This window comes from Canis lupus, chromosome 17, assembly GCF_011100685.1.
Source record: "Canis lupus familiaris isolate Mischka breed German Shepherd chromosome 17, alternate assembly UU_Cfam_GSD_1.0, whole genome shotgun sequence".
Classification (NCBI taxonomy): Eukaryota; Metazoa; Chordata; class Mammalia; order Carnivora; family Canidae; genus Canis; species Canis lupus.
In genome coordinates this window covers 22,476,118-22,501,758 of record NC_049238.1, presented here as the reverse complement: position 1 = coordinate 22,501,758, position 25,641 = coordinate 22,476,118, and the positions used below count along the sequence as shown (strand labels likewise).

Here is a 25,641-nt window from a genome sequence, read left to right as displayed (position 1 = left end):
AGAATCCACATAGGAATGCTTGAATACAAGTAATGTGTATTTATCTTTAAGGAATCATGAATAAGTATAAGCATCAATGAATGCATTCAAACATTTGAAAAAACAAATGCTGGTGTAAACAAACTCCTTAAAATACAAGAGCACATGCCTGCATGTAAGAAGAGAGGATGGATTTATGCGTGAGTAGAAAACTGATGGATGGGTGAGTAGATATGCAGAGGGATGAAGCAATGCCTAGATGCTTGTTTGAGCACTTCAATGTCCGGATGCATAAATTCATGAATAAATGTTGGTGTGTATAGTGACCAGAGCAGAGAATAAACAGGGCGTATAAATTTCACTTGGTGCTGGAGAAAACAAGGAGTAAAGTAGGGAAATAAGGCTTCAAGGTCTATATGCTACAAACCCAGGAGATCTGCAGGAATATTGTTCCATGAAAGCTGGTCAGGGAACGTGGGCCTCCATCAGCATTCTCCCAGGACCCAACATCAGTAATGGAAGCGGGCAGATGATGGTAGGCTAGGAGTCCATGGGAACATGGGGCATTTGGGGGAAGGCAAGAGTTTATGTTGTGGGAGAGGGGCACAGGAAAGAGGACGGCACCTCCAGAAACCACCCAAGCCTGTGCCACGGCCTGGTGGCTGCCCTGGGTGGTGGCTGAATGCACAGGGGCAGTTAATTGGTCTGCCACAAGTGGCTTATGCACCTAAGGCTTCAGGTTCTTGAAGAAGGGTCTGGTGTGCCATTTATGTGCCACCATAACCTGGGTATCTAAGCCCCCCTTTATACTTTCAACTAATTCTAACTGGGACTTATCTCCAAGAAAGACTTAAGTCGTAGATAGTCACCTACATAAATAAAAAGCACAGCCACACATTTCATGCCCTGTTCCCAGGAATGCCAAAGGGCCTGGAAGTTACAGTCTACCTACAAAAACACTAGCTTCCCCTTATCACTAGAGGCCATTGGCCAACAGGTGACAAGAGCACACATATCCTGCTTTATTTCCCAAATTCAGCGCTTAGATACAATCAGGGTCATAAGAGGCAAAGGAGTTTTAACTAGGAAGCTGATTTTCCTTATCACAGAATGATCATTGACTCAGCCTTTCTATACCTCAATTTCCTTTTCCTGGTATGAAGGATGGTATGTTAAAAAGACTCTTCCTGTGTCTGGCTCCTTGAGCCTTTAGATATGGACACCTATTTATTCATCTGTTGTTCAAGTTCTGAAATAGCTACCACCAGGCCCAGCCAGACAGGTTGTAGACCAGGCAGGCTTAGGGTCACTCCTACTGCCCCCACCCCTGCACCTGCAACCCTCTGTCTCCCGGCTTGTGGTTTACCTGTTGGGCAGAGGAACAGAGGTGACCCTGGCTTGAGTTCTTGAAAAACACAGTGATGAGCTTCCAGTCATTTTGAAAATCAAGTTGCTGAAAAAAAAAGGGGCAAGAGCATAAAAAGAGGATGGTGAGAACTGGCATCAAAAGAAAATTTTCAAGTCGTTCAATTTCATGACCCATACCCATTGAACTGTATTTATGATTTTCTTTTCAAAAGAATAAGTAACACAGTAGGAGTCCAAAGTTGTAGAATTGACCAAGAAGGCAATTTGGCAAAATGAATCAACAATTATTTTTTAAGGGCACACCCCTTGATCTAATAATTCCGTTTCCTAACATATATTTTAAGGAAATGAGGATACATGAAAGTTTTAGTTGCAGTGATGAAGCCTTGTTTATAGGCATGAAAAATTGGAAACAACATAAATGTCCAAAATAGGGGACTGCTGTGTAGATTGTGGAATACTCATAAGATGTAGCTGTTAAAATGATGCTGGAAAATGTAATTATTGTCATGGGACATATTACATTGAGAAAAGCAGGTTATAAAAAGTATCCACGTCTAGTAACATGCCTGTTTAATAAAACATACACAGATATATATGTTTAGAAAAAATATGGAAGGAAACATGCACCAAGTTGTTAACAGTAATTATCTCTGGGTATAAGGTTGAAGGATGGTTTTAATATTCCTTCTGTTTACCTGTGTTTTCTGATTTTTTCCTCTAATGACCATGTATTAATTTCAGAACAAAAAATAAACTTTCATTTTGTCTCTTAAGAGGCAACATGCTGCACTCGAGGATACTTGGACTATGGCTCGGGCACTTTAGATTTTAGCTCTAAGTAGCTGGGTGGACTTGGGCAGGTCCCATGACTTCTGGGGACTTCAGTTTCCTCATCTGTAAAATTATGGGATTGAGTTCAGGATCTTGTAGTCATTTCCAGAAAGTTGTGACTATTCCAGAAATTCTGGGATCCTCTCAGTAGAGAGAACAGGTCTTGTACTCATCACTGTTCCTGGAGAACCTAGAATCACCTAGCTTTAACCTCTGAACTTTGTGATGAATGCACGGCTGGCTCATACAGCATCTGCTCTTGGTTCCGGAGGTCTAGGCTCAGGGCCTGCATACAGCTGGCTGGGCAGCAAGGCTTGCCTTCATTAGGTACTTGCCCATAAGGAGGGCACAGATGATCAGAGGATGCTTATTACAAACGTATATGATTTACCCAGTAAAGAGTGTCTGAACTGCTAGGAGAGCAGGTAACAAGGCCGCAGCCTGGAAGTTACAGGACTTCCACCTAAGAACTAAAACAAGTGTGGTAATAGCAGCAATCATCACCCCAATGACAGTGACAACCACAGGCTTTCACTGAGCAATGCTTTTGTACCAGGCACATCTGACAGCCCATTTTATCCTAAGTCTGTGCGGCAGGCTCTTTTATTGCATCCGTTTCATAAATGGGGAAACTGAGGCCTGGCGAAGTTAAGAGTCTTATCCAACATCACAGTTAATGGGCCGAGAATTCAGATTCACACTCAAACTGTCTCCCCCTGGACCCCCAGCTCTCGCCTATCTCCCTAAGTGAGAAGTTGTGTTTATCTGCTGACTTCGGCAGCATGACACTGGGAACATTAGGGGTAGTTCTGAGTTCTAATGGGCTCCAGAGAATCGCCATGGGAAGGGCATCTTTGGAGAGCCAGGCCACACTGGCTCCTGGGTTCAGGGTACAGTGGCAGCAGGGCCACGGCCGCGGTGGATGGGCTTGATCACCTCGCAGCGGCCACGGGCAGCCCCACGCCCTGTGAGATGGGTCCTCACCTGGTTCTCCTTCATGCCCCTCACCAGTTCTTCTGCCTGCACCTGCAAGTCTCTGCGTAGAGGGAGGGAGCAGAGAGAGAAATCAGTTGGACGAAACTTTGTTGAGGGCTGGAAGCTTGCCCCTGGCCCCAGTGCAGGTGCCAGTCTCAGAGCCTGGGGCCACAGTGTACCACCCCTGGCTCCTGCAGGGCAGACGCTGACCTATTTTTTAAATTAGGCCCATCAGACAGATTGAAATCCGTGCACAAGACGCATTTTGACTTTGATTTAATTCAGACCTTTATTTCTAAGCCTCTTTAACTCTGCCAACACTCGCCACCCCGCGATCTGCCCAGATGCCGAAGACAGGCAGGAGTACATGACCCCAGAGAAAGCCAGAGTGGGACTTACTCAACACCAGTGTGGGGTGCCACTCTCTTCCCAGGTGTGCACACAGGCGTCAGAACAGAGGGGTTGAAATATCTGATGATGTCTGAAAGGACTAGAGAGAGAGCTGCTTTGAGGCTGTGGTCCTGCTAGCTGGAGGAGACCTGTAAAGGCCGATGCCCGTGGGGTGAGGTGCCAGGGAGGCTGCCGCTTTTGCAGAGCACGCCTTTCACGACCACCATCAGCTGTGAAGTCAGCCTCGGAGTGGGGCCCTGCAAGCGAATGGAGCTAAAAGCTACCATCTATCAAGGGCTAGGCCAAGCCGGTGCCTTATGCGTGAGTGCCTTGTGTGAAAGGGAAACTGAGGCTGGGAGAAGCTAAGCAAACCACTCAAGGTCTCATGGTAAGTTGAAGTTGCTGGGGCTTGAACCAGAGCTTTCAAACACCAAGCTTTTCACTGTCGTGCGCCATCAACTCGTTAGGGAAAGTGTGCTGGGACGGGGACCCGGGGAGGCTGTCTCCCAGCCCCCCTTTCTCCTCCTGAGAGTGACAGCAGGGCGGGAAAGCTCCAGGGAACACACGTCCCAGAGCTGACAGCCAGAGGACCGCTAAAAATAGTGCTGTCAGGAGCAGTTAAGTTGCATCTTGCTCCCGAGAGAGGAGAGGGCAGAGCAGGGAGTGTCATGGAAAGGAGAGGCCTCCCCGCACCCCTTTCCAGTGGCCCCCATCCAGACGCGCCTGGGGCTTTGGGGGAGCAGAAGGCAGCCGGCCCTGTGCAGCGGCAGACAGGGTGGTGGTGGCAAAGCCAGGCAGGACGTCAGGAGACCAGTCTCTCGGCTTTGCCAGCCTGGGCGGCCACCTAAGCCATATGGGACTCGGGCTTTGTCCTCAACCCAAACTAATGAGCTTCCTTCCTAAGTCCTGACAACCTGAAGGAGGAGCCCCTTCCCACAGGTGGTGAGAAAACAAGAAGTTCAGAGGCCAGGGGCAGACGACAGGGACAGTATGTGCACACGCACGTGAATGTGCACGCAAGTAGGTGCCTGGGGAGAATCTGTGAGAGCAAATGACACACATCTCAGGAAAGTCATGAGAGCAAATGGCAAAACAGGATTCCTGGTGCTAGGTCTTTGGAGGAGAATTGCTTTCCAAAGTAGAAGTGTTTGTACTGTATTACTCCTCTGGGATCAGAGGTGACCGTGGATCTTTCTGCCTAAATGTTCCTGGCATTTTGTTTTAGGTCCTGCCGAGTGCCTCGTCTGTCCTTGTTGCCTCTCTCTTAGTTTCCAGTGGGGTCACAACAAAAGGCAGAGGCAGTGGGGCCAGACCACCTGGGTTCAATGGGACTGTGCCATGGACTCCTCCTATATCCTTGGGAAAGTCTGTGTACCTCCCCGAGACTCAGTTTTTCCATCTGTGAAATGGCCATGGTGGGAGAGGATGTGGCTAGATCTGAAGAAGGACAGACGGGCTGAGCCAGATGAAGTGTGGGCCCACCCAGCATACCACTGCACTGGCCTGGATATCGCTGGAGCCCCTTCTCCTGGGCAGACCAGGGGCTCCTCTTGCCTGCTCAGCTGCCCAGCTGAGCTCCCGGTCCGGCTCTCCACTCCTTCCCACTTTCCCTGAGCATTAGGTGGGCTGGAGGCACCAGCAGCTACAGGGGAGTCCTGCCTTTGTGAATATGCAGGTGCAAAATCTGCCCTCACCATCCTGCCTTTGGCGGCAGCTCTGGCCAGGGGACTCCTGGTCACTCCTTGCTGAATGAGGGGCAGTCAGGACTCGTTACCATGTGGACAAGGGGCTCAACAGTGGGGTCAAGTTGACAAGTCAGGCAAAGCAGCAGTGGTATTTGTGCTTCAGAGTCTAAACTACATCCCATCTTCCCAACCCCCCCAACCTCCCCACTACATTTCTTTTTTCCTACCATTGATAGGTAAATAGGGCCAAACCGAGGCAGAGCTGTGACAGTCACTAAGTCATTAAAGGCCTCTTTTGGGACGCTTTGAGCTTCTGCAAGAGGAACCTCTTGCCACTTTGGCCACCAATATCCCCTTCACCTGTCAATCAGATTCTGGAGGGCTAGATACCTGGCCTCAGCCTTCCCTGCTGGATGGTGAGGGCTGAGAGGAGGGGCAGTGTCTTACTCATCCCTGTCCTTTGCAGAGAACCTAATAATTCCTGGGCCCTTGGAGAAATTCGAGGGCGGGATTGACAAGACACTGTCTACCTCACTTGTCATTGTGCTCACTGGAGTGTCAGCTCCAGAGGCTTTTTGCTCTAATTATGAAGTGAAAGGTGATTTCCCTGTTCTTGACTCGTGAGCACCAGGCATAGGTGACTAACATCCCACTAGGCTAATTCAGCTGGCATTAGGGGCTTGGGGGTTTCGGAAAGACTTAATAAAGTCGTGAGGGACCTCTGATGGTAAATGAAAACCACCAGGCCACAGATTGCATATTCATAAGCCCATGTACATGTAAAAAGGCCAACGTGTTAACAATGCTCATCTCTGGGTGGTGGGATTACAGTTAATTTTTATTTTCTTCTTTTCATTTTCCTGAACTCAACTGACATATTTATTTTATAAGTAAGGGACTTATCTTGAAATGAAATAGACTGGAAATGAGACCTGGATCTTCATGGTGCAGGGACAAGGGTGGGAGAATGGTGGATGGTTTCCCTAGAGGAAGTGCTAGAAGTCTAGCCCTGTGGTCCTGGGGAGAAGGAGTCTCAGGACGCTGACACCCCTGATGTCTCCCACAGGCCCTTTAATCTAATGTCTCCTGCTTTCTCTTTGCTCAGAGATCCTCTGACACATTTCTCACACATCCTGGCACCACCCTGCCCCTCCCCACACCCTGCCCACCTTTTAGGGTATTTGACTTTTTATACTCAGACTCTCTCTCTGTCCTTTCAAAATGCCTCCCTACTTCTCAGGCTCCATGATGAGATGGGCAATAGGGTACAGTCTCTTCACTAAGCAAAATGCTGCTGTGTTCAGAGGGATCGGGACAATCTGGAATCTGGCCCTGAAGACACAGGACTCACCTGTCACCACCTCCATGCACACCTGCTGTGGCCTTGGGTCAGTCCTGCAAGTAAAAGCAAACATGCAAGCATCAGACTGCATTCAGCAACCTTCTCCCTCAACTAGTGGGGTCTAGTTCGTAACAAGCTGTGGCTCAGCGTTGCTCTGGTTCTGGATTTACCCTTCCCAGAGTTAGAGACACACTGCAGATGGCTATAAAGCCACCAAAGTGGAGTGAACAGCTTTGGTGGAGTTTCCTCTAGTCTGGCCCAGTGCTGGAAGGGGATGCAGCCCCTGGTGTGGGATGAGATAGATCCAGGTCCCCCAGAGCAGAGCCAGGAGACAGGTGGTAGGAAGCAAGAGCTCTGTGTTTGGTCCTTCCCATTTTTTCTTCCCAGTCACCCAGAGGACCCAGGGGGCTTTGTGGGCACAGGCGCGTTGGACTGGGAGGCAGGAGGCTAGATTCTAGTCTCTGTTCTGCCACCTGTTCCCAAGAATGCCTGGAGCAAACCATCTCCTCCCCAGCCCTTGGGTTTCCCCGTCAACAAGGCCAAGAAATGAGAAAAGATCCTATGTGAGGCCCTTCTCAGCTCTACAGCTCTGCACTTCCATGACAGTTACCAGTTTTGCTTCTCCAGGTTGATGATCCCGGAGTCTGGAGCCTGGAAGAGATAAGAAGTATGAACCACCCAGCCAGGGAAGGCAGCAGAGCCTGTCCTTGTGAGACACCAGTCGCCGGTCAGACCCTCCCTCCCACCCATAAAAGGGAAACCATGGATCCATGGATCCAAAGCCATGGATCCAAAGCCTAAATCTGCTGACAAATATCAAGTTTCCTCCACAACATGTTGTACCAGAACTTAGAGCGACCAGAGGTGTGTTTTCTTCAGAACAGAAGACAGGCACAGGAGAGCTTAGAGTTAAATGCAGCTACGTAGACTGTTAACCTCTACATAGATGTAAAATGGATTGTTTTATTGTATGACCATCCTAATATGAAATTTTATTTATTGCCTAGTTCCCTGACTCAAATGTAAGTGCCACGAGGGCAGGAATTTTGTCTTGTTTGTCCTGGACTATATTCCTTGGACCTAGAACAGTGCCTGATACATCATAAGTACTCAACAAATATTTGTTTGCTAAGTCTTTTTTGAACCAACAAAGTAAGCTTCTGGTTTCCTCTTGATAAAATGCTGGACAGCACAGGACACCATCTGCTAAAGAGGGTCCCTGGCTGTAGGACTGAGGGGAGACAGACCCTGCTAACCCACCTGGGGACTGTTTCCTCTACAGGGTCCTAGGGAACTTCGGAATCATGCCCAGTATATAGAAAGTATTCAGCATGTATTAACTATTGCCAGTATTTTCACAGGTTCTGACGTAAATTTTCTTTCTTGAAATTCCTAGAAGACAGTATCTCCAGGTGCGATGGTGACAGGTGACAATTGTACCCACACTGCCTACACCCATGTCTGCTGCTGCTTCTGTTTAAAGAGCCTGTCTGGCCTTAACGACCCAGCTCAAATGACAACCAGCCTATAAAACTGGGTCACAACTCTGGAGCCTTCTTGGGAGGTCAGGCTGACCACAACCTTCCTCTAAGTGGGATGTCGTATTTTACTCAATAAGCAGTTTGAAAGGCAAAATTTCCAGGGAAAGGCAGAAAGTTGAACAAAAATTGCACTACAGTGCTAGTCAGGAATCATAAGCCGAGATGCCAGGCAGGTGAGGTCAGGAGGGAGGATGGCTCCTGGGCTGAGGCAAAGTGGGACGGCCTGTGCCCAAGCAAAGGGGATCTGAATGATAGCAGAGCTCCTGCCCAGAACAAGCCTGTTGGGGCTGATGAGAGGAAGAAAAGGGTAGACCAAGAGGAACAAGGTGGGGGAGATGGGGGAAGGGCTCAGTGAGAAGTCACAGAAAAGGAAGGCTGGGACAAACCCAGCAGACTCCCAAGTCTCCATCTTGCCCGCGGCAGCCATACTCTTCCTTGGCTGAGCATGCTACGGTACTAGAGATGCAAACCTAATTAAGACACAAACTCTATCTTCGAGAAAGTTGACAGAGTGGATTGTAACCTCCTTGGCAGGGAAAATGTCTAGAGCTCTTAGTTGAGCAAACAAAGCAAAACAAAAAACAAGTCACAGATAGTATATTGCAGGTTAATCTTATTTTTCTCTCTCTCATCCTATATATTGGTGTGTGTGTGTGTGTGTGAGTGTACTGAGGCAGATTAGGTGATCAAACGAGATCTTTAATTTGTTATTTTATATGTGTGTGTGTATGTTTTTTTTCTTATACTGAACATATATCACATATGTTAGTTTGCAAATAATTTTTACAAGCATTTGCAAGTCTGATCTTTAAAGTTCTATGAGGAAAACATTGTCCAGAGCAATTAAACAAACATGTGCTACAGGCATAAGTAGGTAAGATTGTACCTCGGTTACAGAAAGCTCCAGGACCTTGGGACGGGCATACATACACACATACATAAGCACCAGCATTACTAATTCTTTTTTTTCCCCTAAATTCATCAATTTCCATGATTTTCCCCCTGTCTGATACTTTCTATAAACCAGGCTAAGTTCACAGCTGTGGTCTCTGGGCACATAGGAAGGCAGCCTCCTAGGAACCGTGCTCTCAGGTCTCACCCTGGAGACTGAGATGCCAGTTGTGTGGTGCTAACAATCTGGGATAGGGAGGCCATCGTGGAGTGGGGCTGTATTCGAGGCCAGGCCAGCTCACAGGAGGAGACAGGGGAGCTGAGGGACAGGCAGAATCCCTGGGGTCTGTGTCATTCATGAGCAAGAGAGCTCCTGTTGAGCTGTGACCAAAGAAGGGAAGTCACCAACTGTAGATGGCTACAACTATAGAAACCTGATGTGGTGGGCATCTCAGGGAATTCCCTACCCAGATGGCAGAGTGCTCCAGTCCTCCAGCTGGTGTCACCTACATTTCGGGCACATGGGGACACATGGGCTCAACAAACTCCATGTGCTATGACGTGAAGTCTCTTTTCTCCTTTACTTCCCCCTCCACATCTCTCCTGCCTGTAGACCTCCACCTTCACCCTCATCAACACAGCCTTACAGTCATGCTTAGCACCCATAGGGCAGATGAGGGTGGGAAGCCCTGCTGCCAGGTTCCACTGGGCCTCTGGTCTGTTTTCTAATGGCAAGTCTGGTTCTTTCTGGAGGGCTGGCACTGTGCTTGGGGAGGGGGATAGGGCTTGCAGGGAGGGGGCAGGTGGGACCCAGGGGAAGGGACGTGGGGTTGGACAGAGAAGATAGCTTGCCGCAGGGATGGAGAGGGCCACTGGGAAGAAGCCTGAGTAAGTGGAAGAGGGAGGAACACCCTGGAGAGGACTGGCGGGGTGGAGGGATGTTCTGGTGCAGGGGTGAAGTGGGGCTCTGAGGAGGAGCAGAGAACACTCGACTGATCAGTGTTGTGGTCAACGGGAGTGCTGGCACTGGGGCAGCAGGGCTGTGGACCCGTCCTGAAAGAGGCCAGGCGGGGCTGTGAGAAGCCAGCACTGACTTGGGAATCACATTGGCATTCCCCTCTGCTCTCCAACCCCCTTCTCTCCAGACCATCTCTTTCTGCTTATCCCTTTCTCCTCATTCTTTTTTTTTTTTAATATTTTATTTACTTATTCATGAGAGACACAGAGAGAGAGGCAGAGACATAGGCAGAGGGAGAAACAGGCTTCCTGTGGGGAGCCCAATGTGGGACTGGATCCCAGGGCTCCAGGATCAGACGTTTAACCACTGAACCACCCAGGCGTCCCCTTTCTCCTCATTCTTTCCACCTCTCTCATTGCTTTCTTTCTCCTTTACCCGATCGTATAAAGTACACCACTTAAAATTTATTAGCAAAGATTTATTTACCAAGCAGGTAAGGATATTTTTTCTTTATCTCATAAATGAAGCTTAAGAAATGATTTTTAAAATTCTGTGTGCAAAAAAAAAATAAATGAATAAATAAAATAAAATAAAATAAAATAAAATAAAATAAAATAAAATAAAATTCTGTGTGCTCTTTGACTTAATTTATCAGCTGGTTTAATGTATTAATGAGAAACCCTGAACGTTTCCTCATCCTAATGTAAAGGGAGGCATTCATTTGATTAATAAAAAAGGACACAGACTCTAGATTTTAGAATGCCCCCAACTCAGAATATTTTTCTCTCTCAAAATGAAACACCCTGCCTGGCAACCAGGAGTTCATTCTAAGGCTCCTAGTCCCAAAAACTGACTCCCACCTTCATCTCCTTGAAATACTTACTGTGTCCACATTGCCCATGGCTGCCACAAATTTAATATCAGAAGGTCTCACAGAGTGGACTGCAAAAACAAAAACCCATTTAAGAAGGTCAGATCTACATGAGCCAAAGATGCCAAATGGGAGGGCCAGACCCACATCCTCCAGCCTGAGGACAGATGCTGAAGATTTGTCAGCCAGGGCAATGGAAAGCTGAAGACCAGGAGGTCACTGGGAGCCATAGGAACCTGCTGGAAGGAGGCTCACTCTTCTGCAAGCCACAGGTGTCCCATGGAAGGTCTCTCATGGCCCTTCTTTCCCTCCTGCCTGGCCTTCCTTCTTCCTCTGGCTTCCCTCCATCCCTTGGCTCTGCATTTCTGGGCCCCCATTAATGAGGGTAGTAAGTTAAAACAAAAACCACCTGGATACAAAAGGGAGCATGTTAACTTGAAGAGTGACAGAGAACACCACTGAAAGTCTGTGAACACATATAAACATCAGATGCAAGCTATATGCAAATTGGTCCTCCAGGAAGCCTCCGTGACCCACCCAGGCCACCAGCAGTTTTAGAATTAAGTCTCCCTAGAAACCACTGACCTCCTGATCATGTTACAGGGCCATTAAAAGTAAACCGCCTAAAGAAACCATTTTCTAAGAGGTATACCGATTTCTTTTTCTAGCTACACTCCTTATATAACGGAGGAGTAAGACTAGCACGCCTAACTGGAAACTCTGATAAGTTAGTGCAACGCAAACATAAGCAAAGCCATTAAATGCGGTCTGTGATGCAGCCATTTCATAGGATAGAGCCAGAGAAGACAGCCAGCTCAAGAGCAACATTCATACTATCCAGGTGTTAGACAAATCCAGCCCATTAGAGAAAATGTCTATGGCATCCACTGCAGCTTAAATCCAGGAGGGCAGGTGAATGACCAAGCCCCAACCCACAGCTCCCATGGCAGCATCTGCATCCCTGGAGGTGAGCTCTGGGAGATTGCCCTCACCTGTGGAGCCGTGTTGGTTTGCTCGCTCCTGTCCCTCTACAGAAACGGCTGAGGGGAGAGGGGGAAGAGTGAAGGATGGGGGCTGGCGAAGAGGCCCGAATGGCCAAAAGATGCAAGAGGAGTAGAGTCGGAACTTCTGCTGGCCACACCAGAGAGAAGATGCCAGCCTTCCAAGCTCATGGCTCAGGGCCACGTACCTGACTTTGGAGGCACACTAGATTCTGACTTCTTCGGGTTGCATGGAAATAGAAAGTTCTTCAGGCTCTGTAACTGAAACCAAATAGTAAAAACATCAACTGCCTTGTGGAGAAATATTGCAGGTCCTGAAAGCTCGGTGTACTTTGACCATGTACTTGTTCTCTCTGGGCTCAAAATCCAGAAGCAATCATGATTGCCCATAGTCATGTTCATCTAACTCCATACTCTATTCACCTAGTAAAAGGGGACAGGTGTCTATTGACAATGACCTTAGCAAGTGGCAGGTAAGGATGCCTCAGAGCAGTTGGGGTGAGGTGGGGGGGCAGGGAGAACACAAAAAAGGATAAAAATCAATTCTTGAGATGATGAAAAAGATCTGGAGACAGAGAGTGGTGATGGTTGCTCAGCAATGTTATGGTCTTAATGCCATTGAATTATACACCCAGAAATGGTAAAAATGGTAAATTTTATGTTATGTATATTTTGTCACAATAAAAGAATAATTAAGAGACACAGGATATAATAGACTAAAAAGTTTAAAAAAATCTATTCTTTGCTATCATATTTTTTTTATATTATCTACTTTCTCTCTTTTGATTATCTACACAAAAGCAGGCATAGGAGGCATTATGCTTATATGCTGCTGGAAACAGTGAACTGGAAAATGGTAACTCTTGAGCTCCCATCAGATTAGGCTGCTGAGAGCAGAGGAGGGACTGGGTGACCAGTACTCAGGTCCTCAAGACCATTCGGGCCTCCTCAGATATTCATGCAAGTCCAGAGCAGCCTCTGTTTCTGTGAATCTCACAGAAAGCCTTGGGAAGGGAGATCATGTTTTCTCCCCAGAATCAAGAGAAGGAGGAGAAATATTCCAACAGGGGAAAATATGCAGTAAATAAAGTACTTGACCACATTTCACTGTCACAAGACACAAGTTAATTTCTCTTGAATTACTAATTTCTGTAAGAGATAAAGAATTTATTCTCAACTCTTATCTTATGGATATTCTGGGAAGACCTCACCCAGATGCCTTCAGATAATTCATAGCATCTGCTTCAAAGTTCATAGAGATAACAAGCCCATTTATAACTCTCTGGACATTTCTCAGAACCACCAGCTCAGTCTGCAGAGTGATGAACCTCAAATTCCAGGAGATATAGTTGTGCCACCTCTGCTGTGCCAGGCAGCCCGACTATCCCGGGGGTGGGGAGGGAGGGTTAGCAATTCATCCAGCCCACCCCCTCCAGGCTTCAGGGCGGGTCCTGCCAATTTGCATCAAGAATTGGAATTACCCACTAGAAAGGAACCACATTCCCCTCACTTCTCTTACCAGGACAAAGCCCTCACCTCTGGCAATAGCTGCTCTTCCAATGCGTTCTCTCTAGGAGAGGTATGGGCATGGGTAGGTCCTAAAAGAAAGCAAATATGTTCAGATTATGTAGTTGAAATTAACACCCACCCAGATTTACAGTTTCCTGTCCTTCCTCCCAGCCCTACCTATATGCCCAGGTCAATAATGTCCCTTGTGTTAGGAAAGTCCAGATTCATTCGTCCCAACTATCACTTTCATTGTCTGGGACACATGCTTCCATTAATGCAGCCTATGGAGACAGAATGCCCAGCTTGAAAAGCAAAAGTGTAAAAAAAAAAAAAAAAAAAAAAAAAAAAAGAAAGAAAAGCAAAAGTGTTATCTGGGAGAGGTCAGTAATAACCCTGTATCACCTTATTATCTAGCACATTATCACAGATCATTTTATTGGTTCCTTAACAAAAAGCAGAACTTTTGAGGAAGGTAATGTTGGACATACCTGCTGTTGTTTGGGGGACTCTGGGACAAAAGAGGGAAGGCAAAGGATGGTGTGGACATTGCCTAAAGTGTTACATGAATTTAAGAGCTAACAGTGGGATTCCCAGTGGCCATGACTGTACATCTATGGCTGAACAGGAGCTGTCCTGAGGGGTCGTGCTGAGTGTGAAGTGGAAGGGAAAAAAAGGCAGGTAGAGAAACTACAAAGACACTATCCTCATCCCAGCTTACTTTGGGCCCGTCTTTTAAGATATTTACATTGTCTTTACCCTTTAAAAATATAATTTACATATAATAAAAGACTCATCTTAAGTGTATAAGCCAATAAGTTTTCATAAAATAAGGCAGCCTGGTTCAGTGGTTTAGCGTCTGCCTTTGGCCCAGGGCGTGATCCTGGAGACCCGGGATCGAGTCCCACATCAGGCTCCCTGCATGGAGCCTGCTTCTCCCTCTGCCTGTGTCTCTGCCTCTCTCTGTGTATCTCTCATGAATAAATAAAATCTTTAAAAAAAAGTTTTCATAAAACATTTTAAATACACAAATAACAGTGTAGTACAATAAATAGCACTCCAAGTAAAGGAACAAAAATTCACCCACCGTGCCACTACCCCAATAACCAAAAGTGATTTGTTCACACGCCTGGGTATATCATCAGGTTCCGGAACAGGCACACTTTCCACTTCGTTGTAATCCATGTGGATGCAATCTTACTCCTGCCAGCTCCCTTTAATATTGTATTGTGAGCATTTTTCATGTTGCTATGTCATCTTCATGTTTACTTTATCAGTTTCAGGAGATATTTTATGATGCTGATAGGTAATCAGACATCCCAGTCCTTGATGTCATCTGACTGCTCCCTGCCCAGTTCTCTGCCCAGGGTGCACGCTCCTTGTCAGGGTTTACCATGAGAGAAATCCTGAACTGCATGAGATAGTGCCAAAGAGGCCCCTGTCTTGGGGGAGAGGGCTTGATTTTTTTTTCTACCTCCACCCTCTTCTGCAGCTTTCCTTTTTGACCCTGAAAAGAATTTATCTAAAGTTTCACAAGCAGCAAGAGTGTATTTCACTTCCTGCCCTCTGTAAGATTAGGCACCGATTTCCTTGTTGGAGCTTGTAGCAGGAATAATGGCTAGGACTTGCCCCCAGACTTCAGTAGCAAGTTTTACATTCCCAGAAGAAAGCTTTCTGGGCAGAAAGAGCCATATGATGGGAAGGCACAGAGTTGCAGATAAGCATGGTGTGCTAGAAAAGGCTGGAGCAGGTTTGTAACTGGAGGGAAGGGGAATGGAGAGCAGATAGAGGAGGGTAGAGGAGGGCAGCTGGGCTGTGGAGCTGTCTATGAGCAACAGGGAGCCACTCTGATATTCAGAAAGATGAGTGTTAATTTGTTAATGCATATTTTAAGATGATCCATCACTCTGGGAATAGTGGGGTTGATGGATTAGCAGGGCAGAGATGTGAGACTATTTTGATAATATTTTTTAAGCCAGGATAAAAATGTGTATGGCAGCTAACACTTATACGCAGCTTCTATAGGCCAGGCATTCTAAGCCCTTACATGAAATAATTCATTTAATCCCTACAACTCTATGAGATAAACGCTATTGTCTCCACTTCGTAGATAAAACAGGTTTGGCAAGGTTAAATGACATTTTAAAGATGACACAGTTAGCAATGGTGATAGCAGGATTTGAAAATGGGCAGCCTGACTCTGCAAGCTGTGTTCATAGCCAACAAGCTAGGTATAAGTCATGGCCAAAGATCCAAATCAGCGGTTGGCAAACATTTTCTGTAAAGGATCAAATAGTCAATATTTTAGGTTTTACAGACCATACTATCTGTCACTACTCAGAGACAGCTCTGGGGTAGTGCAAAAATAGTCACACACAATATGTAAACAAATTAACTTTATGGAGAATGAAGTTTGAATTTCATATCATTTTCATGTGTCATAAGATACTAATTCTCCCAACCATTTAAATTTTTTAAAAAAACCTTTGTGGATATCAATGAACTGATTTTTTAAAGTTTATATGAAAAGGCAAAATAGCCAACAGAATATCAAAGAAGAAAAAGTCAGACAAATGACATGATCCAACTTCAAGACCAACCATAAAGCTACAATGCACTATTGGCAGAAGAATAGACAAATAAATCCATGGGACAGAATAGAGAGCCCAGAAATAGACACATGTAAATAAAGTCAACTGATCTTTGACAAAGAAGCAAAGGCAATACGATGGAGAAAAGACAGTGTCTTCAACAAACGGTGCTGGAATAAGTGGCCATTCACGTGAAAAAAAATCTAAAAATCTAAAATCCATTCTTGGCTCACAGGTCATACAAAAACGTTCATAAGGCTGGATCTGGCCCATCAGCCATTATTTGCCAACCAATCCCTGATCTGTACTGCCTCTGTGAAAAGATCATCAAGGTTAAACAGAAAAATGGCATCTTGAGATAGACATCCTTCAAATAGACAGAAGTTTGCTTTGAATCATTTTTATTCCCAGTTAGATTAAGGTGATCTGCCCCCCTACCTGTCTGCCTTCATGAAGGAAGAGAGCACCATCTACAACATGAAATTATATTTCTAATGCTTGGCTTTCAATTTAAAAAAATTACCTGGAAACAATACCAAATAAACAGAAACCAAGAGAGATTAAAAAAAAAATACCACCACCAATAGACAATAGATAGTGAAAAGTGGTAGACTAATAAATATGTAACATCCACAACTCTGTTAGCTTGGTGCTTTGTTTCTAGTTAGAGTAAGAGGTGAGCCAATCAGATATTTAATGGGGCAATCCAGGAAATGAGAAAGGTCAAAATATGCTCTTCACTTACTCCTGGTTAGCTAGAAATCTACATATGTTCCAGAAGGACCTGAAAGAACCCTAAGTGAAGAGAAATTTGAGAATTGATTGAATCTTTGTGTTCCTTCCCCAACCTACACACAGACCAATAAATAGAGACTTACAAACCCAAGGTGTTTGAGCATGACCTGTCCATGTCACTGACTGATCACTCAACTGTACAGACCCAGGGCTGGCTCCTAGGATGCCAGGTTAAAGAGATAAAAATAAGAAATTAAGACCTGATCAAAGACATCAGTGGCTACACACCATGAAGGAGGTCTATTCCAAAGTTTAAGTCTTGGCAAGTTACTAAAAAACCAACAACCCTCAGAAAACTCCAACGAATCCAGAATTGCAACATTTTATTGAACATTTGCAACCAAAAATTACCAGACATGCTATCAAACTGAAAAGTGAGTCTTGTACTCGGGGATGGGAGGGGGGGAAAGCAGTCAATGAAAAGCAGTTCTGAGTGGGCCCAGATGTTGGATTTTGCAAAGTTTTCAAAGCAGCTATTATATATATATGTTCAAGGAATTAAAGAAAAAAAAATAAAGATTAAAGACTCAACACACAGAAGTTATTAAAACAAAGGAAATCCAGAGCTGAAAAATACAATACCGAAAGATTTAGTCGATTGGCTCAGCCACAGACTTGAAATGGTAGGAAAAAAAGAATTTGTAAGCTTCAAGATAGATGGAAAGATCAATAGAAGTTACATTTCTGAAAAATACAGAAGAAAAAAAAGATTGAAGAAAAATAAACAGAGCCTCAGAGATCTGTAGCTACTGCCAAACACAAAAACATAAAGGTAAGGAGTCCCAGAAGAAGCAGAGAAAGAGGCAGAAAGGGATTTGAAGAGATTACAGCTGAAAACTTCCCACATTTGAAGAAAAATATTGAGCCACACATCAAAGAAGCTGGAAAAAAAGAAAAAGCTTCAGGTAGGAAAAACACAAGGACAATTTTACCTAGATACTTTAATAATGGATGTGTCTAGGTGTAATTCTAAAGCCAAGGAAACCATTTCAAGAATAGCAGAAGCAAATCACGCACAGGAGACCAACATTATGATTAACAGCAACTTATCAGAAACAATGGAGGCCAGAGGACGACAGAATGACACATTCCAAATGTTACGAGGAAAATGACCTCGGATAGAAGCATGACAATGTAAGAAGGAATGAAGTACAGAGAGAGTGAATATGTAGATAAATCCAAAATAATATTGACTGTATAAAACAGAAGCCAGCAAACTATGACCCATAGGTCAAATCTGCCCACAGCCTATTTTTGTATGGCTCTCTAGAGAAGAATGGTTTTTTGTTTTTAAAGGTTAAAAAAAAGAAAAAGAAAAAGAAGAATATGTGATACAGACCATGTATGAGCCACAAAACCTAAAATATTTACCATTTGGTCACTTAAAGAAAAAAATCTGCCACCCCCAATACAAACTATAAGAATAATGTAGTGTGGACTATAAAACATATGTAACATCTTGCCGTGTGGGCAGATTCAGATGGAGTAAATGGAGTTGCACGAATCAGGTTTTTCCTTTATCTGGGAAATGATGAAAGTAGTCATTTAATTAAATTTTAATAAGTCAAGGATGCATGTTGTGATTGTAAATGCCACAAGAACAACAAAAACACGTATAATCAGCAAGTTCATGTTGGGCAGGGTAGGGTGGTGGAAGTGAAACCGTAAAAATATGTAGTCCAAAGGAGGCAAGAAAGAAGGAGAAAAGATCACAAAACACATAGGACACATCGAAACATAAATAGTTAGATAGTCTATTTAAACACACTGGGGAAGACCAGAGAAGAAAAGCTGAAGAGGGGTGTATAAGACCTTCCTTTAGCATCTAAAGAGGGGCTAGCTTTATTCCATGTGACCCCCAAACCAGGAGTGGATCAGGGGAGATGGGTTGTCTCTTGGAGAATCACCAGAGCTACTGGAACAAGAATGGGCCCCTTGGGGCACTGGTCCAAGCAGAGGTGAGGGATCAGGGCAAGCAGATGACACACATACCAGGCGGATGTTAGGAGCTTGGTCACCCCCTGGTCTGGTCAGTCTGTCCATGCCTCTATTTCCTCACCTAAAGATGAGGTTTGATAACACTGGCCTTGTGGAACTGCCTGAAGGATTAAATGCACGGAAGCGTAAAACACAGTATCTGACACTGGTAAAAGTACAGTAAGCAGAAGCTGTGATTATTATAATTTCAGTATCAGAGAGATAGTCTGAAAAATGGTCTATACTAACTTCAATATTCTGGGATTTCCTCATATAACTACAGAGTTCAGGGTTTTTTTTTTTTAAGATTTTATTTATTTATTCATGAGAGACAGAGAGAGAGAGAGAGAGAGAGAGAGAGAGAGAGAGAGAGAGAGAGAAACAGAGACATAGGCAGAAGGAGAAGCAGGCTCCATGCCAGGAGCCCGACATGGGACTCGATCCCGGGACTCCATGATCAGACCCTGGGCTGAAGGTGGCACTAAACTGCTGAGTCACCCAGGCTGTCCAGAGTTCAGGTTTTTAACTTGGTGATCTGAACTGTTCATGGTTACTGCCAGGGGTCATGGTGCCCGAACTCTAAATATTAAATGTTCAGACCAGAAGACTCAGCTGGAAACTCAGGACCTCTGGGTGCTGTCCCCATTGACCCTGGGGTGACTTGGCCCTCTGCTTCCCACCAGCAAATGGGGAGAAAAATTCTTGCCTATTCCCATAGCACCCCAAGATATTGTGGAAGAAATTATCAAAGCACTTGTGGCATGATTGAACCCCATGGATTTTTCTCGTTTGGAAGGTTGTTTTAGCCTCAAGCTCATGGATCTATAAAGGGCTTTGAGCTCCCTGAATAACTCTCATCTCAAAAGGTCAGTAAGGGAAAAAAACATGTATTTTTCCACCCTGATGGGAATGAAAGAGAAAGACATCTGTGCACATGAGAAGAAACAGGTTCAGCTGTGATCAGTCAGCCACGTAGGAAGAGCCGTGACCAGTGGGGTCCTGGAACTAACAAAGAGCCATTAGAGCAGCAGGCCCCGCTAGATAAAGTCACACACAAGTCTCCTGAGGGAAGCTCCTTCTGAAGCAGAGGTTCTCAATCCATCACCTGCTGCCTAGCCCCTACCTCCCAAGACACACACTCAGGTTTGATATGCCTGGGGTGGGGCCTGGGTATACTGGGCACCAGCAGTGTTTAAGGTCCTTTGAGCGACGTGCCTTTGAGGTTGAGAGCCCCAATTCTTTGGGGAAACCCAAAGTGTGTTAGCCCAACAGCTGGCCAAGGGTTAAGTAGGGTGATTTCAAAAGCAAAATTGAAACAGCTCATGCTCTCTTAATTTATAGATTTCCTTCATGTTTTTCCACTTATACTGTGTCTGGGGCACAATTTTCCACCCCCATCCCTGCCTTGAGGAAAGACAGCCATCTTGTGACCTTGATCAAGAATTAATCTCTCTGAACTTGGACTTCCTCACCTATAAAATGTGGATACGACTGGTTTCCTGGCCTTCTTCTTGAGTTTGTTTTAAGGATCAAAGAACAGAAACTCCTGTGTGAGTAGGAGAGGGCTGAACTCATGCTACGGGTGACTTGTCTCCCTGGATGAAAGGAAGGCGCTTGCCCTGGGCAGTTGGGGAGCACTTTCATGGCCAACACATGGGGAATTAAGGTCACTCTTTAGTGTATATTAAATTCTCAGGCTCTTTGAAAAGTGTAACATCCTCACAGCAACCCTAGAGTATAAATCGTGGCAGGGTTTATAACCCTGTCAACCTTTTTACAGGCTCAGAGAGGCTAGGTGACTGTACCAGCTCACATGGACCACACCGGCAAGGGCAGGGGCTTGGCCCCAGGCCTGCACTGCCATCCGCGGAGCAGGGAGTGGTCCTCGTGACCGGGCCAAAGTCAGCCAGTATTTGTCCCCTGTACTGTTTGGACTGTAAGCAGATCTTCTGGGCTTTATCGGTCACTGCATGCAGCACTTCATTCCCATTCACACCCAAGGGCCTGTGGAATGCTGCTGTCACCTGTGAGCAAGCGCCACACATGACTACATGGGGGTGCTGGGTCAAAAACCAGGAGTCATGCTTGGTTGCTGCTCCAACCCCAGAATTCCCCAGGCTTTAAGGGTCACAGGATATCCTCGTCCTTCCCTCACTGTGTTGCTTTGGTGGTCACATGCCATAATCGGTGGAAGGTGACATTGAGAACCAGAGAATCTTTCTTCAGTAGCTAGACTAACCTCTGGATACTTACCTTAGAATGGTTGAGGTGGGCTGGTCTTTGATATCATCACATTGAATGTCTCAGGAAACTAAGACCCAGAAAGCTTAGCAAACTTGGCAAAGATCACTCAGCAAGTTCCTACTACAGCCAAGGCATGGCATTCAATTTTCCTTAACCTGGTCTGATATGCTTTCCTCGGGACGGAAGTCTTTTTGAAAGAAGGTTCTAAAAGGCTTATTGTGTTCTGTAGCCCGAGTTCTCAGTAGATGGAAATTTATTCTTTGGTCATGTCTATGAGACCAGTTTTGTGAGCTGCCCTAACTCATCAGTCAAACTCAATTTATCATGTGGATACCAAAGAATGATAGAGAACTAACGCTGTCATAACCTCTGGGCAGACACATCCCTCTTGTCTGATGACTGTACAAAACACACTAGAGATGATTTGGGAAGTCCCAAACCAACATTCTCTAAACACTCCCTGTTATGAGCTGGTGACCACAGGAGACACCACCACCCAGGACAGATTCCATCCCAGGGAGAGGCCAGGGGCCCCTCCCTGTCTCCACTTCCTGATGCCCACCGAGACCCAACATCATACACTCTGTGCCCCAGGAGAGGGGAGAAGGCTCAAGGGAGCAGTTCTATGAGGAGAGCCTATTCACAGTGGACTCGAGGTTTTGCCCCTGGCTCACTACAGGACCTCAGAGGAAGAATGCTTTGCTTGTAGGTTGTGTTTTCCTCCTCAGCTTCCTCATGGGAGCAATTGAGGTGGACCCAGAGCCAGGAAGAAGCACCTGAAGAAGAGGGCCCCATAGTGAAGGTGAACAAGTGATACCTCAGTGGCTGTGGGTCAGAGCCCTGACTCCTCCCTCCCATACTGCTCTCCTCCATGGTCACTCCCAGCCCCAGCCAGAGCTTTCAGGGGAAACAGAGACCCTCAGAGGTAGATGTGGGGATATAGCAGCAATTAGTGGGCTCCAATAGGAGGGGAATCTCGAGGAGCCATGTGGGGACCTCAGCGGTCCCTGCCCCTGCCCTGCCCCCCTTCAGGAAGGTCTTCTCCCAGAGACAACTGGGAGGTTCTGCTATGAAAAAGAGAGTGGCCCTGAGAACCACTGTCCTCATGGAGACGCAAGAACACAGGAAAGATGGCTGCCTGAGGCAGGAGAAAGGCACGTGGCCTTCCCAGAGCCAAGCAAACTCTGGGCCTCTTTCTTGGAGCCAGTCACATGAATTCTTCAGTGCGCTGCCTCTTTCCATGCATGACCTTTTATGTCTGAAGCTGGCAGACTCATCTTGCCCAAAATACCACTTGCATCAGGCCACTCCCCTGCTGAAGAACCTTTAATAGCTCCCCACTTCCCAGGATAGCAAATCCAAATTCTAGGCTTGCTGGGCGACCTTGGGCAGGTCACTTAACCTGCCCTGCCCAAGGGTTCAGTTTTTGTTAATATTAAAAAAGGGAGAGGGGGAGGGGGAAGGGGGTCAGAGAGAGAGAGAGAGAGAGAGAGAGAAACAGAGAGAGAGATTGGAAACAATCCTCTTAGAAGTCTCTTTAAGCCAAAAGACACTAGGATAATCTCTATCATTCTGGTCTTAGAATTTCAAGATCCTTCCCCCACACCAACTCTGCCGCTGCTCAGTGGACCTGCTCCCTGCCCCCTGCATGAGGTGTGATGAGCCCTGACTTTGCCTCTGAGGACACTGCTCCCCCACTTGCATGCCTGGGTTTATCTTGATCCCACACAGCCCTTGGAGCTGCACCCCCACCCCCACCACCGCATGAAACTTCTCCAGCCCACATTCACCTCTCCGTTTTCCGAAGCCTGTTGCTTTTATTACAGCTGCTTCATCTATTTTGGTACTTAATTCTTCTCCAGTGATTTTATGCAAATCCGTGCTCTCTCTCCAGAGGGTTCCTTCCTTTGGTTTATTATCTACCAGCCAGACTCAGCTCAACTCTGGTACTTAGAGGGTGCTCAGACAGTTAACTGACAGTAGCAAAAATGCAACCTGATGAAAAGGATGATTGACAATAAAGTCCTTAAAATCTATAAGGTACAGATGACATCCCAGGAAAGGAGGACTCCTGAGGCCCCCCCTCGCCCCATGCCGAGAAAAACCCCTTACCTGGGCATGCTGCTCAGAGCAGGAATTTGGAGGCAAGTGAGTGGGTTGGAGTGGGGGTAGGGGTGGGGACTGAGGCATCTGATGTAAAAGAGAATCTGACAAGGGAGTTCCAGGGATGGCTCAGCCACCAACTAGATAAGGGACTCTAGCAAGTTCCTGCCCCTCTCTCATCAATAACTGGAAGAATCTGGGCTACCAGAAGTTCTCCAGTGTTGCTTTCTACCCTTATTTGGAAAGAGTATTTCTAGAAGCCTGAAAGTCCTCCAGGAAGGACTCTAGGCCCCTGGAAAACAAATGTCAACTAGCTTTACTTGTTCTTTTTCTCTTTCTTTTTTTTTTTTTTTTTTAATATTTTATTTATTTATTAGAGAAAGAGAGGGAGAGAGAGAGAGTGAGCAGGATGGAGGGAGTGCAGAGGAAGAGGGAGAAGTAGACTCCCCACTGAGCAGGGAGCCTGATGTGGGGCTCAAATCCAGGATCCTAAGATCATGACCTGAGCCCAAGGCAGATGCTTAACTGACGGAGCCACCCAGGTGCCCCTTTACTTGTTCTAATAAGGGAAGAGGTATTCCTTTCCTTACATGATGTGTCTACCCAGCTCCCACCTTTGGCTTAACAGTGACAGGCCTGGAGTGGGTACATACCAAGGCAAGGACAGTCTCCTGGGGAACCACTGACCAGTTTAGGAAAATGAAATTCTAGCAAAATATTATACTTTACTAAATACAGTGATCTCTTGCCAAAGCTGTAGTTTTGAGATAATGCTTTCAGTTTTATACACCCAAACTTTCATAAAAGGAACCTATTCCTATGTGTATTGTTTGTTGAGCCCATTTCCAAGCTTCAATGAAAGCCGAATTATGACCTGTAATGCAGGGTGGTGGGGAAAAGCGCTGGCTTGGGATTCAGTCTCAGGACTGAATTCTGGCTCCTGTACTTATAGCTAGATGACTTTGAGGGAAGTTATTTAATTTCTGAGTCTCAGTTGTCTTATCTGTAAAATGAGGAGAAGAGAGTATCTTTCTTAGAGGGAAGCTGTTGTATATGTACAGTGGTTACTGTGGGGCTTGGTTGGCTCTTCTAGAGAACCTCACCCTGTGACTTTCATTTGAAGGGATCCTCAAATGTCATTGTCCCCAGTGCCCAATGGAATGACATTTATATAGTTTCAGAAGACAGGCATATTCATCCTAGGTCCCAAAGAGTCTCACAGATAGTGTTTTGGAGGAGTCTAAGCAGCACACAATAAAAAAAGAAGTAAATGGAGACAGAAACAAAGCATCCGGGAGCAAGAAGTAGCAGGAAAAAAAATAGAGCAGAAACAGATCCAAGACTTTGGATACTGAAATTATCAGACCAAAATTATAAAACTACTATGTTTTTAAAAAAGAAAAGAAAATTTGATATTTATGGGAACACAAAATTACTTTAAAAACTAACATGGTAAATTTGGTACAGAACTAAATGTAAATTAAATTTGAAAAATAAAACCAATTTTCAAAATCTTCAAGGATCAGGTTTAACAGCAACAGAGAGAATGAATAAATTAGGGCATGTGTCACAATAAATTACTTAGAATGCAGTACAGAAAGACAGAAAAGATGGTACAGTTGGAAGAGAGGCTAAGAGACGTGGTATATAAAGAAAACCAAACAAACATTTAACTGGCACTACAGAAGGAAAAGACAGAAATAATGGAGTAGAAGCAGTATTTCAAGAGCTACTGGCTGAGAATTTTAAAAATTTCTAAAAGATATCAAGCCACAGATTCAAGATATACTCTAAACGCCATGCAAGATCAATTCACAGAAATTAATGAAATAGGAAACAAACATACAATTTCAACTGTGGTATGTTTTTCCGAAGATGGCTCTGACATTTTCTCCCAGCCTATATACCCCTTTGCAATGTGACTTTTGCTACTCCTCCACCCAAGCAGTGAAGTCTATTTCCTTCCTCTTATATCCAGGCTGGCCCTGAAACCTGCACTGACCAATAGAAGTGACAGAGATGACTTTTGGGCATTAAGAGTTAAGAGGCCCTGTGGCTTCTATTTTTGCTAATCTGGAGCCCTGAGTCACCAGGTACAGAAGCCCAGGCTCCCCTTACAGGAAGGCCACATAGAGGAGCTCGAAGACACACCAGGACCAAGTCCCCAGAACACATCATTATAGATCCTCCATGTCAGGCCCACACATGTAGAACAGGGAGAAAATGTCTCAGCTGAGGTCTTCCCAAACTGAAGATCCACTGAATTTTGAGCAAATAAAATGGTTGCCATTTGTGAGTAAAATTTAAGGTGATTTGCTCCACAGCAATAGACAACTATGACATAGATCAATAAAGCCAAAAATTAGTTCTTTGCAAAAAAACTAATAAGGTAGACAAACCTCTGACAAGAGGAATCAAAAATAAAGGAAAAAGTCACCGGTAGCTAGTATTGGAAACAAAAGGGGGTGTGACTATAGAAGCTACAGATATCAAAGAGTTAAAAACAGAAATTCTATATAAATTTACATAAAACACTTGGAAATTTACTTGAAATGGACACATTCCTAGAAAAACAAAACTTTCCAAAGCA

At 45.4% G+C, this 25,641-nt stretch overlaps 1 protein-coding gene across 7 annotated transcripts in view; it reads right to left on the bottom strand.

The window, feature by feature from the left end:
* PLB1 (phospholipase B1) overlaps nt 1–25,641 on the bottom strand; it is a 136,965-nt gene that overhangs the window by 87,311 nt on the left and 24,013 nt on the right. For 6 of the 7 annotated variants that reach the window (XR_005372266.1, XR_005372268.1, XR_005372267.1 and 3 more), the window contains exons 3-10: nt 13,372–13,433; nt 12,024–12,096; nt 10,847–10,905; nt 7,184–7,224; nt 6,583–6,626; nt 3,556–3,646; nt 3,166–3,217; nt 1,346–1,432 (exon numbers count right to left, since the gene is read on the bottom strand). Coding sequence is in view for 3 of the 7 variants with exons in the window: in XM_038561153.1 (XP_038417081.1) it covers nt 1,346–1,432; nt 3,166–3,217; nt 3,556–3,646; nt 6,583–6,626; nt 7,184–7,224; nt 10,847–10,905; nt 12,024–12,096; nt 13,372–13,433 (509 nt within the window). In the remaining 4 variants the exon portion in view is untranslated. Of the gene's footprint in view, nt 1–1,345; nt 1,433–3,165; nt 3,218–3,555; nt 3,647–6,582; nt 6,627–7,183; nt 7,225–10,846; nt 10,906–12,023; nt 12,097–13,371; nt 13,434–14,428; nt 14,567–25,641 lie in introns of those variants that run through there. The other variant, XM_038561155.1, reaches the window with a different exon arrangement.